The sequence below is a fragment of the Gallinula chloropus genome (genome assembly GCF_964237585.1).
Source record: "Gallinula chloropus genome assembly, chromosome: 1".
NCBI classification, from domain to species: domain Eukaryota; kingdom Metazoa; phylum Chordata; class Aves; order Gruiformes; family Rallidae; genus Gallinula; species Gallinula chloropus.
Genome location: NC_140085.1, coordinates 45,063,081 through 45,077,429, shown reverse-complemented (window position 1 = coordinate 45,077,429; position 14,349 = coordinate 45,063,081). Strand labels below are relative to the sequence as shown.

Here is a 14,349-nt window from a genome sequence, read left to right as displayed (position 1 = left end):
GAGTTGTATCAAATTATCGAAACCATGTGATCAGTTGAGTAGCATGAACATAGAAAAATCCTTCAGGCCCTTGATGAGATAGTTTGTTGATCAAAGTTCTATGTGGAGACTAGATGCATGTTAGAATAGGCTTTTATTTCAGCTTGTATTAAGAGCATAATGACGTCTAATACTTTGCAATGTTCAGTAAAAGTAATTTTGTACTTAGTGATTTTTTTGGTGTAATTGTAGTTTTTTTCTTCATTGCCTACAAAATATGGTGGATCTATCAAACATTTTACTAGAAGGGTGTGAGCAGACATCTTTTGTCAGTTACTAGATACCTTCAATACATAATCTGTCACAGAGCAACATCCTCCTTCCATTTCTTTTATAGCTAATGGTGATTCTCTGTAGCACAGCTATTATTTGCATGGAAGGAGCTGGGTCTACATCCTTCTAATTCTCAAATATTAAAATATAGGCAGAAACAAAGCCTGAAGAAAGATTTTGTCTCTGTTGGAACAAAGATGGGTACTGGTCTGTGGCAAAGATTGAACTGTGGTTCACAGTATTTGACCTGTTTTCTACATTCTAAGCCTTCTTTGATTTACAAACATTGCTTTTCATCCATTTGATAGCTACTAATCCAGATTTCCCTTTTTACTGAAGTGTGCTGTTAGCATATTTAATTCTGAGCACAGTTGCATTTGTTCATCTGGTGTCACTGAGCAGCTTGGTTGAGGTTGACTGAGATCCATATATGCTGGATGAGACTTTTCAAATTTGGCTCAGGAAAGCAAGAGCTGTTCTTCCCATTAGCTGCCATTCTTTACAGGAGATTTTACATTAGATGTGCATTTTTACAGAAAGAGCAGCTTCTCCTCCTTCCTGCACGGATAACAGCTTTCTCCCCACATTTTTCCTTCTTTGGTGTTAGGTAAAGCCTTTGTTCCTTTTAGAATGCTGGTGAGCATGAAGCCATGTTTCTACCATCTGAAAAAAGGGTAGGGAGCACTGAATCCTGTCCTAATACACCTATTGATACACTGCATAAAAGCAGACTTTGATCCTACTTGCTGGTCATTTCCCATCAAGGTAAGGCAGTGAATTCTCATCATTTTTGGAATAGTGCCAATAGTCCTGAATGAGATCAGTCCTCTTATACAGAATTATTAGTCTAAATCTAAGCAATATTCAGTAATTACACTTACAGAGTTGCTACCTGTATTCTTACTGAAGAAAGAATTTATTTATTATGAAGTGAGAATGCATAGCAGACATATATACCTGCTGTATCATTTACAAGATAGGGTTAATCCAGAAGGTTAATCTCATATTTGTGTCACCAAACAAAAGACAGATGTGAGTAATTAGATAATGAGTAAAAGTAAACTTTGCTGTATTTCTGCAATTTATTTTATATGTACATAGATGGTACTTTTCATCCAAGAGCAGGTGAAGTACCTTTTCAGCATTTATTATACTCCAGAATTAAAACCATGTCAGTGTTGTAACTCTTGTCCCATAATTTCTACATTGTTCTTGCATGCCTTAAAGCAAACCAATGTATTCAATTTGCAGCTCTCTTCTACTGCACGTATAGGTCTTCTGAAGACTTTACTGTATCTTTCTTCAGCTCCAAGTTCTCAGGCCCATTGCAGCCCTCTGAGCATGTCTCCTCATTAGTCAATTTTGACCTGATGCCTTTTTTCCTCTAGGGCTTTATGAATTAAGCTAATCCTTCATCACAACATACTGCAAGAAAAGGCTAATTAGCAGATTCACTCACTCCTAAACTTCTTGTCAAGAGATATTTTACCTTTTGGCATTAAACACATAGAGACACCAGAATCCTCTCTTTGACTTTCTTTGATCCAAATCTCACCTCACAGTGCTGCAGACTTTGTTAAAGCCACAGTGCCTGTGCAGCCAACTTTAATGCAGTTACATTTTTGAAATTAAGGTAGGCTTCAGTAGGTTTATTTATGTGGAAGGCTACTGAGAGACTCTTTTGTTCACTAACTCATTCCTTTGTTTTACTGCCATGTTATAAAAGAAGTATTGCTGATTCTTAATATCACTATATCTTCAAGTGGCATAAAGAAACATGAAGACCTGAAGCAATATACAAGACTTAGCTTTATTCTCTTCATATTTTATATCCCCCAATGGTAAAAAGTCAGCAGATAAAGTTCATTAGTATTTTTAGATCATAGTAGTGTTCTTACCCAAGTGCCTAGCTCTCAAAGTACTTTAAAGGGAGATAAATATAGCTAGGTAGTAACATCAAAATACACATACAAATTTTGAAAATATAACTTGCCGACTAGGTACCTAATTTAATATACTCAGCCTTCCTAACTTCTGTAAGAGAGGGTTATGTATCTTGTAATTCAATCAGATAACTTAATATACAAATTGTTGTGTTTGGAAGAATGAGGGAGTTGTATCTTTGGTCTTGATGAAAGATGTGTCACCACATCCAGTCGTTGTAAACTGAAGTTAGAAAAATTAAACTGACAAAAAGCAACTTTTGTGGTTTATTTTTTTCTGTAATGAGGATTAAAAATCACCAGAGGAACTTCTACAGGGGTATGGCAGACTCTTTATACCTTAAAATGTTTATTATTTTAGCTAAACATACTTTAGCTCAGATGGAAATCAGCTGGATTCAGATATTATAGGATAACAGGCTTTGGCTCATTACACGGGGAACCACTCAGAAATTATTTTTGTATTTCGTTCAAGATTCTGATATCTAAAAAAATATTAAAATAATTATTCCCGTTCTCAAATGTTTAATTTGTCTTGGTAATGTTTAGATGTGATCATGTACTGAATAAAAATGAAAAAAAACCTTGCAAAATTATGAAAAAAGTCACATTTTATCTTAATGTTTGAATATTGCTAAGATAAAAGGAAAAAATTCAACCAGCACATCTTGTCATCATTTAAAATTTTGTTAAGCAAGTGCAAAATACTTCAATTTTAATGAAACTGCCTTTCCAAAAGCTAGTTTAGGCCTTTGAAAAATTGTGGAAGAGGTGAAGGTAGATGATGATTTTTGTTCCTGAGCCTGCAAATATTTTCTCTTTTAGTCTAATCAATGAACAGAGTTCCTCATATGCAGTGTCATTTCTGGATTATTGTGTGCCCTGGATCAGGAAGGACAGGGAGCTACTAGAGAGGTTACAAACAAGGGCTACAAGATGATTAAGGAAGTAGAACATCCCTCTTTACAAAGAGAGGCTGAGGGTATTGGACTTTTTAGCCCAGAGAAGAGAAGACTGGGGGAGGATCAATGCTTATAAAGACTTGAGGAGTGGGTGTCATGAGGATGAGGTCAGTCTTTTTTCAGTTTGTGCACAAGAGGCAGTGGGCACAAACTTGAATATAAGAAGGTCCACCTAAGCATGGAGAGGAACTTCTTTACTTGTGGGGGTGGCAGAACACTGCAACCGGCTTCCGAGAGAGGTTGTGAAGTCTCCTTCTCTGGAGGCATTCAGAACCTGCCTGGATACTGTCCTGTGCAGCATGCATTCTGTGATTCTGTATGATATCCAGGATTTGGAAGAGAACTTCACCTTGTTCCTTCATGGCTGAAGTAGGCATGTCTTCTGATGGCAATTTCCATGAAAACAGACAAGGCCCTTTGAGCACAAGTCCTTGAGTGAGGACTCAAACAGTATAACACACAGGCTTAACTTTGGGCAAACTGCATAGTAAATTTTGCAGCAGACCCTGTTACTGTGCAAGATATTGTTATAGGAGGCTGTTAACCTGTATTATATTTGCTTTGTGGAGATTAGATTTTCCTATAAATTTCCATGCCAGAAGTGACCCCTTCTTGATTTTAATGAGTAATATGAGTGTATAATTTCATATATAGATCACAGAATTATCCTTTCTCAGCTTCAGACAAAACTGAATTGAAAATTACTTTGTTTCATTTCAAATTTGAGACTATTTTTTGAACCTCACATTCAAGCTCAAATTTCAGTAATATTGTAAACAAACTCATACTTATCTTCATTGAAGTTAATGAAGTCTTTATATGCAAATTATTTTGATAGTTCAAGTGCTGAGAAAAATATTTTACAATGCCTAATTTTTAGAGTAATTCCTTGATACTTCACTGCTTGGTTAAAGGAATACACAAAAGAAAAATGGAAGTGCTTGTGCCACCAACCCTCTGGAAAGCAGCAAAAAGCAGAAGGGTTTGGATTTCTTTTTAAATTCCAGTGGGTATGGGAAATCTGTGGCTATTTTATGACCACATAGAAGAAGAATGTCTTCACTTACAAAAGCAGACCAAAAAGCTTCAGATTAAGAACATTAGTCACTGCTTCTATTTTTCTTAGAAGGCATGATTAGAAGTCAGGTTCTGCTACCTGTGTACAGCATTTAAGTGCAAAGGAGGTGACTGAAGGCAATCCCTGAACACCACGATAGTGGTAAGAAGCATGCAAGGGAAAAATAGGACACCAGCCTCCCATTAAAATCAGGAAATCCAGGACAACTTAACTGAAAACAGTCTTTTGTATCACTGATAAAATATTTAAAATAAACAGGGCAAGGAGTGGAATAAAAAATATTAAACCAAAGATCCCTGTAGAGAACAAATTGTCCTGAAAGAAGAAAGGTTATATTTATTTAGAATTAAATGTTTTTACAAAATCCAGCCCTTCTTGTCATGGGGTTTCTTTTCCCGCCTAAACATAAGGAATGCCAGAAGAGCCTGTATCATCTACATGATGCTGCATACACCCTTTGTGAATTGTGGCTTTAGCTAGCTTTGTTTAGAGAAAGGTGTCTCCAGTGGTGTGCAGGAAACTGCTGGACCTTGGAAACAGCATTCCATATCTAATGGTGACAACCATGAGACAGAGAGCAGTATGTCACACAGGGCTGTTGGAAGTGCTTCCGTTAACATGGCATCAGGTTTTAACCAACACCTTTGAAGAATGCAGTAGTTGGGACCGTTCATTGACTGTGCTTGATGGAGAACTGATGATTTTTATGCCTGACCCACTTTTACAATATTTTTGAAGCAGCCATTTGCATCTAAACTCACTAAAACATCAAATTGAAATCTTTGCCACTGCTCAGGCCCATTAGTACTGAGAATTGTAGACAAATGGAGGTAAGAATAAGGGATATATTGAAATAAACTTACTTTTGGAGAAAAATATTTGTTAGGTAACCACAGGGGACAGTCTGAGCTCAAATCAGAACTGTTGTTACCTTTAAAAAAAGCTGAAGAACTTTTAGAATTTAGGCATTGTTAAAATTTATTTTATAGTGTGTGTCTTCCCCTTGTCTAGAAAACAAACAGAAAAAAAGAGGGTCTCCCTTCCTCGTTAAGGATGCATGTAGCATGTAGTCAGAAAATGGAAAATAGCAGTATGTTTCTTTTTTCATGTTATACCTCTGCAAGTTCTAAATCTGCAACTAGTAAGAATCATGCTTCTACTGAGGGAGATATTCATATGTTTATTATGATAAAAACAGACATAGCTGTGAAAGCATTGCAACAGCTGACCAGTAAATGTAAGTGGAGACCGATTTAAATTATATTCTTTCAGCCACAGATTGTTTTGAAATTTGGGCATCCTATGCCCTTTATGTACTAGTTATTTGCTTATTTGATTAAGATTCTTCTCACAACCTTCCAGAATTCATTCTCTTTAGACTTCCTTTTTTTTTTTCTGGGTTATCTGACTTTTACCCATTCATAAACATCTCTACTACAGATGATTTTTTTTTCTTGTAACCTCTCACTTTCAAGACTGTGAAAGTTAGCTTTCATTTACGCAAATGGCACTAAAAAGTCAAAGGATGAGAGATGTGTTGTTTGCTGTGGTTTTTTTAAAACCTGCAAAGAAAATAAATCAGTAGGTTTCATGATGGTGAGAATATCCCTTACAGTTATTTTCCATCAGGTATTGGTGTTAATAGGAGTGGAAGTGGTACATTCAGAATGGTTTCTTCTGGAAAATAAAAAGAAAAAGATAAATTTTTTTCTGTTCAGAATGGAAATAATGTATTAAATATATAAAATAAAAGATCTCTCTTGCTTCATGTCACCTTAGAGATGAGTGAAGCCTATAGCCAGTGGTCTCATATGGAGCCTGAGATATTTTGGTTTTTTTTTTTTTCTTCCTTTGCTATTTTAGCATTAACATCTGCTTTGCCCATGATGTAAGTATCTGTGAGTGCATGTGTTTGTGACGTGTATGGCTGTATGCCTACGTATACATATAGGAATGTAAAAAAAACCCAACCCTTTTAAAAGGAATAGCTGAATTGTGTTTATCAGAATGTTTCTGTGTTCTTTCACAATTTCACTGAATGCCTTTTTATTTTAATCTTTATTTTATTTCAAAAGAATGGATAAAAGAAAACCAAACAGAAAAAGTTGCTAAAAAGCCTTTTCCAAAATACTGAGAGAGACTTTGCATTCTTAAAGTCTGTTTTGAGTAGAAAAGCTCATGGCTGTAGCTGACGTTAATGAAAAAGAATCAGTGACCTGTTTGTGCATTAAAAACGTCTCTGTCATGAATGTTAAGGAATTTTGAGAAAACACTTTTTTACTTAAATAAAAGAATAAAGACATTGATGTATGGGCTCAGAATGCTGACTTCTTTCTGTTAAAGGTGTAGCAAAATCTCTCATCCTCCATTATTTTTTAATCTATTGGATACTAAATGACACTTTTCTCCAATCAGAATTTTTAAAATGTTTTAATTTTTAAACCCATTTTCTTAATATTGCCTTGCTTAAAAAATATTGCCACTATTGGATAAAGAATTAACTGTATTTGGAAGAGAAACAGAATTGTTTCCTGAGGTATTTGGTGAGCTTCTGAGTAAATGAAAAGCCTCAAGAGTTTAGGATATTTCCAGGTAGTTGGTGTCTGAAACTAAGGCGCTCCACTGGAATGAGATTTTCTTTAACTGGATTTGGGCTTGAATAACAGTAAAGATTGCATGGCATAGACTTCTGTGGAAGCACAGAGCCTGCAGAAGGCTGAGGATCTTATTCATAAAGCTGAGTTACCCTGAAGTCCATATAGCCACATCAGTGATCATATGGGGTTTTTTGTTATGGCCATCTAGGGATACAGAAGAGGATGCTTATTGGTTATGGTTTAAACAGTAATTCCTAAAAATTCCTGATTATCAACTTTAGTGAAAGTCCCAGGCAGAATAGTCACTTATTTTAGTTTAACATTCAGATTTCTTAGTATCCAGATGTATCAAATAATGAACTCTCTGCTTAAAAATGTGGTTTTTATGGATTCACAAAATCACAAGGCTGTTCTGATTTTTGTCAACAGAACTTGAAGGTGGAGCATCTCATTTTTAATATCCCCAACAACCTTCATGCTGAACTAGGTTCCTGGCAATTGGAACACTTTCAGTATAACCAGGTCTAGATTTTCTACACTTTCAATATAACAAGGGAAGGACTGGAAGAGGAGGAGAAATGTAGTTATCTGTTTTTCCTCATGCTTTCTTGCATTACATGAATTCAAAGTGTGCAGTCTCCTGTCAAACAGAGGTTGTGTCTGTCTGTGACAGCGCCCTGGTGTGCATCACTGAAGAGTTTACTGGGGCTTCTTCTGAGTCTCCAACATCTGTTCCCGTATTTGGAATAAGAATTTCTCTGCCTCTGCATATTTCTGAAATGTCTTTTGGAAACTCTCCACAGGACTCATTACAATTTCCTTGGCCTAGTGACCAGTCACATATAATTTATCTTAAAAAAAGAAAATGTATACTTTAAAGGCACTTGAGAAAAGCCTGCCAGGTAGGACTGGATCCCAGCTGTTCTCTGGCTATTGAGTTTTTTCAGGAACAATGTGATTTGTGATGAGGCTGCCTTGAAATAATTGACTTGCAATGATATATACTGAGTGAGGTGAGGTGTGCCACTTTATGCTAAAATATAGATAGAATTCCAAAGCAAGTGCATAGCTTGATCCCTTCCCCCATTAAAATGATGGTGCTAGATAATACATGAGGACATAAAATAGTTTAGAGGACTCTGGGCACACTTGAATTGAAAACTTTCTTCAGCTTTGATGCAAAGACAGTGCTCCCTTCTGTAACAAGGGAGTGATCACAGCACTGAGCTTGGCTGAGTTCAAGAAGCATCTGGATGATACGCTCAGTCGCATGCTCTGACTTGGCTGGCCCTGCGTGGAGCCAGGAGTTGGACTTAATGGTCCTTATGGGTCCCTTTCAACTAAGGATATTCTATGATTTTATAGTATAGAATTCTATTCTATATTATAGAATTCTATAATATAGTGCTGGATCCTAGCTGGGGGAGGAGAGAATGTGGCCTGTATATTTACATTTAGCTTCATCTTACAGTCTTTGCTTCAGGAAATTACTTTGTTAGTGCAAGTTTTCTACCAAGTCTGCTCGCTATTTTCCAAACACACGTTTGACATCACTTCTCCTGACATCCACCTCCGCATGCTTGAGTAGTTAATGGTTTACAATTAGCATGCCACCTTGTGACTTCAGAACCCATGAGAACTAAAGTGAGTATTTATCATGATAAAATCACCGTAAGTTAAACCACCAAAATGATTCAGGTACTACATTTTTACATTTACCACCCCTCTCCCCCCCCAAGAATAATTTTTATAAAAGCCTCAGTGATCCACCATACTGACAATATCTTCAAAATCTACTTTTTCTTTTTTTTTGTTTGATAACTTGTTTCCACAAGCTGAGTTATACAGAGCACCTGTAGCCAAGCATGGAACAATTTCTTTAAGATGTGATTTTTTTTTTGTATAGAAAACAACTGAAAAATGTATTCTTGTAGATCAGGCCTGGGTATGTCCCCATTTGGAAAGCACATGAGTTACTGGCTGCTAACCATGGTGCAGAGAAGCTGGATTGAGACCCTGATCACGAATGGGGCAGTGCCTGCTGTGAACCTGATTTCTAGCTCCCACCTCTGCCATCATCATTCCCTGGCCCCAGGTGCTGGATATCACACTTGATAGCTGTTAGAAGACAAATTAATACTTATCATCACTGACACAGAGCAGTTCATATTAATTTTTTTATTTCTCAAATCAAGCTCTTGGATGACTGAGTACAGCTTACGTTTTACAAGTCTGAGAACAGACAAAAGAGACTTAGCACAGGTTGGTGCTAAGACTTTTTTTTCTTTTCCCCAAAGTAGCTGAAGTGCTACTTTCTGTCGGTGCCATCTTCATGTCATTAAAATGTATGACTGATGCAAACCCTTAATTTCATCTCCTGTGTTATATGTGAACTGGGGAATGTGTACAATAGGAGTGGGTATAATTGCTGGTATCTGTTCCTGGTTGAGCTACCTGAAATGAGTTTCTGACTCCCTTCTTGGTCTCAGTAATAGCTTTTAGTGCTGCCTTCTTTGATGTCTATTTATAAGTCCTTTTAATCAACTGGGCTTGAATGTAACATTTCCTTTTTGGTAAGAAAATATTTAGATCTTATTTCTTCATATAAATGTTAGATTAATCATAATTTTAACCAAGGGAAATTTAGTCCAATGTGGTTTTTTTCAAGTACATCCGCAAACAATGAAGGATAACAAAGTTTTTAGAAACCAGCAACAGGGACAGTCACCATGCCAAATCAGTGGGAAATGCTGACAGGGTGAAACATGTAGACACTGTCTGTTCTTATGATACACAGCTATAAATTCTCTGGGGGCATTAGGTGTCTGAACCATCAGCCCTTTGGCACCTCTGCTGCATATGGTAAATGCATTGGTACCAAGTACAAGACAACTGTTCTCAAAACCCATTTCTTTTTGATTTGAGGATATTTCTCTTTTGTTCAGACTTCATGAGTTTATCCACATACTGTCCTTAAAACCTGTTCTTTTGGTACCTCTGGTAGCTATTTTTGAGGATTAATTATTTCTTATTCAGTTTGCTAGCTCCTGTATATCCTTTTCCTAGACACTCATCTCTCTCCATTTCTGGGCTCTTAGCCCAGGCTGTAGATTTGAAAGGCAGCAGGGTGCTGAGAGGTTAGACACTGTAATGTTGGAAGTACCTTTGTGGATCTAGCATTTCATCATTAGCTGAAAATTGATACTCCGTTATTTGTTTGAGTAACAGCTGTATATTCAATATATAGATAAGTGTATCCACAAGGTGTTTGTGTGCTGGAGATAGCTGAAACAATTCATTACAAATGTAGCAACAAGGCTGAAGTGCATTTTATTTTGTTCCTATTAGTACTTAAGACATTCTTCAATGTAGAAATGCTAAGATGCACAGCAGAGCCATGATTGAGCTTGCTGCTACAATGATGGAATAGTGTTTCTTCTACACCATTTTGACTGCAAATAGCTTTTTTAGATACTGCAGTTTTTCATTGCTTGATATCCGTTCCACGCAGATTGTAGATGACTATATATAGAGTATTAGATGTACACATTTTGTAATATTTGCATTTGAGTTTTATGTGGAAAGAATGTTGTTTTCCTAAGGGCCATTGCATGAATAGGAATGGTTGAAAAATGCGCTCTGAAAATTTATGAGGTAACAAATTATTCCTTTATGTCAATATCTAGTACCTGTTTTACTTTTTGTGCCTGAATGACTTTGGGGGCAGTTGAGAACTTGGCCTTGTTTTTCAGTGTTTTTTTCTTTTTTTTTTAATAGCGAATTGCTGATTGTAAAATGTACAGGATGGCTGCTAAATGTTTCTCTTGCATTTCAATCCTGTTACTTGAAAAGAGGTTGCAGTATAGGACCTTTTAGGTGTCTTATCACAATAGCTTAATATCAGTTTAGAAAATTCGCTAAAGCTTTTCACGGTACTGTGTCCATCTTTTCATTACTGGGTTGTCAAAGATACCTGGTGAATATGAGGGTCACCTGCTATACAGGCTCATCTGTTGTTATTGGCAAATTAGCTGTCTGTCATGGAGAGCCAGACTGTTCATAAAAGTATGAAGAAATGTGTTGCCAGAAAAAAGCACTATATTCATTTTAAAGCAGATAAAAGTAAATTATTTATATTTTAATACTATTTATAGATGGTAAAGAGATATGTACCTTTTTTTAAAAAAAAAGGCAGATATTCGGATTTGCAAATAGTTTTTCTTTCATGTAAAGCAGAGATTTCAGCATAAATCTATACTGTAGTATGCATCTCTCAATCTAATAAAATAATAATGCAACATCCCAAGAAACTGATGCATAGCTGAAAAAGGTGATATGTTTGCCTGTGACTAAAATTGGCTGATTTTATTTGAAAGTTGACATTTTTATACTGGCAGTTGATAATTCCATGTTTCATATGCCACGTCTAAACTTGATTCAAGCTTAGGATCGGCCTGTGCAGAGAATTATTAAGGTTGATGAGATTCTGCAAAGGCAGAAGAAATCTGATAATGAATCCCCAACAGAATAGCGTAGAGCAGAGTAAAGCAGAGTAGAGTAGAGTAGAGTAGAGAGTAGAACAGAACAGAGCAGAACAGAACAGAATTGAACTATTTCAGTTGGAAGGCACCTACAACCATCATTTACTCCAACTGCCTCACCACTTCAAGGCTGACCAAAATTTAAAGCATGTTATTAAGGGCATTATCCAAATTCCTCTTAAACACTGGTAGGCTTGGGGCAGCTTTGAACTCATTCTTTGAGTAAAAGAAAGAAAAAAGGTATAATAAATACCTTTATATTATTAATTGGTTTTGCTTAAAGATTAAATACTTTCACCTCAATAAAGCTAACATGAGACCTCTGTAGTGTCCTCTACATCCCAAGCTGCATCTGGTTGGACCCTTGTTTTTGTGCAAACTCTGTCACTGACAGCGTGCACCAACCTAATTTGTAAAGCACTTTGAAAAAAAAAGAGGTCGACATTTTGACAGGGAGGACAAGACTGTGGAGAAAGTTGGAAAGCCTCTCTGTACATGACATAGCTATCTAGCTGTGACTTTATCTGTCTAAATAACTTTAATACATAGACATGTATATGCCTCAAATGATCAGAAAATAAACACCAGCATTCATAAAAATTAATCAAAAATAGAACAGCTCTTTTAAAACACATTCTTACTCATAAAGAAGGCAATACTTCAATGTAATGTTTAGATGCAGACATGCAAAAGTTATCATTTGGTTTGCTTTTGTGCAGTAACATGTTACTTTTTGTTAGCAATAAACAATATTTCATTTTCTTTTTTTTTCTGATTTTATTAATGATTAGATTCTCCACAGGAGGGTCTCATTTGGTGAATAACAACAGGCAAGAGCAAATATTGGTGGGAGTTAGAGTTACCAATGTGAATAGTTCCTAAAGAAAAAATACTTAAAATGAACAAAATGGAAAACAATCACAGGAAGATAATCTATGATATAGGAAGATGGTGCCATTCTAGACCCAGTTCTTCATGAAACAGGCTCAAGGAATTTCTCTCCTCATGTGCTCAAATATAAATAACAGTGTTGTATCTGAAAAGTAGAGATTCCCCTGCACTGGTGTGTGAAAGCCTTTAGAAATCACTGAGTTTCTGCAAAGATGTCTCTTTTTGCAGGACAGGTAAAATGTAAAGATTTCGATTAGCACTTTCCTCCTTCTGTCAAGAAGAGGTAGATATAAATATCATCTCTGAATTTATGTTCATTTGCTGATTAGCAATTTAGAATATTCAATGACAACCCAAAACCTCTTAAATAATTAAGACAACTTAATTAAGAATGTCATAATAACAATTAGAAGTGATCTGTATGTATTCATTCATAATAGAATGATTCAGGTCCTCTGCTTGATTCTGTAACCTCAGCATTTATTGCTAAGTTTATAGTCTCTGTTGGAAAAACAGAGGTGTATGGTAGCTCCTGCTACTGAAAAGTCCCAGTGACTCTCAAACTGCAGCTCTGTGGTTAAATGCAATTCAGTGGCAAGGCTGGCTTCTCAGTTGCCATAAATTGGGGTAGGTCTGTGTAGCGCGGTCCAGCTGACCCACAGGGTGGTGCTGGGAGATCTGGCTCAGTATGTTGTTTAAAATTTTAAATTAAAATTAAGTAACAGGTAACTGAATTCTACATCTTAATGCAGAATAAAGTGTGTAAGTTTGTACAGTGCCTGCTTAACTATTGATTACCAAAAATGTGGATATTTCACGTTAATTTTTGGAGTTTTTTTCCCTTTTAATTTTTCTCAGGAGGTGTTTGCATTGCTCAGTCACTCAAAATCCCTCGGGAACCAAGACCAGGAGAATTTGAAAAGATCATCAAGCGCTTGTTGGAAACTCCAAATGCTCGAGCCGTGATCATGTTTGCAAATGAAGATGATATTAGGTACCTGTTTCCTAGTTCTGTGTGTTGGAAAGGTTTATCTTCACAGAGATGCTCAATTGGCTGATGCAGAGTAGAGTAATGGAGGAAGTTTCAGACTGAACCCTATGTAAAATTTTTTGTAAAGCTGTTGATAAGAAATTGAGTTGCAATTTTATAGTATCCTTCTCCTTTATTCTGGGGAGTTCTAACCTGTTCCTAGTTCCTAAGAGTGCAGCCCTAATTGTGACTGAAAAGGAAGAAAACAACGAGAATCTGAGAAAAATATGGCTAAAGATGAAACAAATTAACTTGTATAGTACCGTATCTTGAGTTCACTACAGCTGTTTAATATGCTTTCGGCTGTGAAACCATTGACTAATTGGTTAGTGTGTGCTTACTTATGCGTAGCCAGAATTAATGTTAGGGATGCTCAAATTCTTTGTAAATGCTGTTTGTTTAATTAGTTATCTGTTGTTTGTTTGCAGGCGAATACTGGAAGCAGCCAAAAAAGCTAATCAGTCTGGACATTTCCTCTGGATTGGCTCAGATAGTTGGGGATCAAAAATTTCACCAGTTCAGCAGCAGGAGGAGATTGCGGAAGGAGCAGTAACTATTCTGCCCAAAAGAACATCAATAGATGGTAAGAAAGCACATGGCACAAAACTTTAATTTTCTGACAATGTTCGAGCACCCCAGTTCTCGGAAAATACAGGAAGATCAGGGAAAACTATGCAAATAAATACCTTCAGTTGACCTGATTCAATATTCATTTAATATCTCTGTTGAGATGAAGAGATGCTGAATCTACAATTAGGCAATCTTATAATTGTCTAATAACTAGAGCATGTGTAATGGAGTTTCTTGCCCATAACTGGGTTGTTCTTTGGGACAAGAAAGAGAGTATCAGATGGATGATCATCAGTTACCTTATTCCCCTGGGAGGAGATGCATATAGACTCTGCTTTCCTCTCCCAAACTTTAAGAAGCCATTACATTAACAAAGTTCCTGACTTGGTGTATGAACTGGAACTAGTTTGAATCACCTCATTCCT

The 14,349-nt window shown here is 36.4% G+C and overlaps 1 protein-coding gene across 1 annotated transcript in view; it reads left to right on the top strand.

Moving 5' to 3' along the window:
• GRM8 (glutamate metabotropic receptor 8) overlaps positions 1 to 14,349 on the top strand; it is a gene marked incomplete at both ends in the record, with an annotated part of 341,814 nt that overhangs the window by 138,618 nt on the left and 188,847 nt on the right. Inside the window, 2 exons of the mRNA XM_084279529.1 lie at positions 13,183 to 13,318; positions 13,783 to 13,937. Of these exons, the coding sequence (XP_084135655.1) occupies positions 13,183 to 13,318; positions 13,783 to 13,937 (291 nt within the window). The remainder of the gene's footprint in view (positions 1 to 13,182; positions 13,319 to 13,782; positions 13,938 to 14,349) is intronic.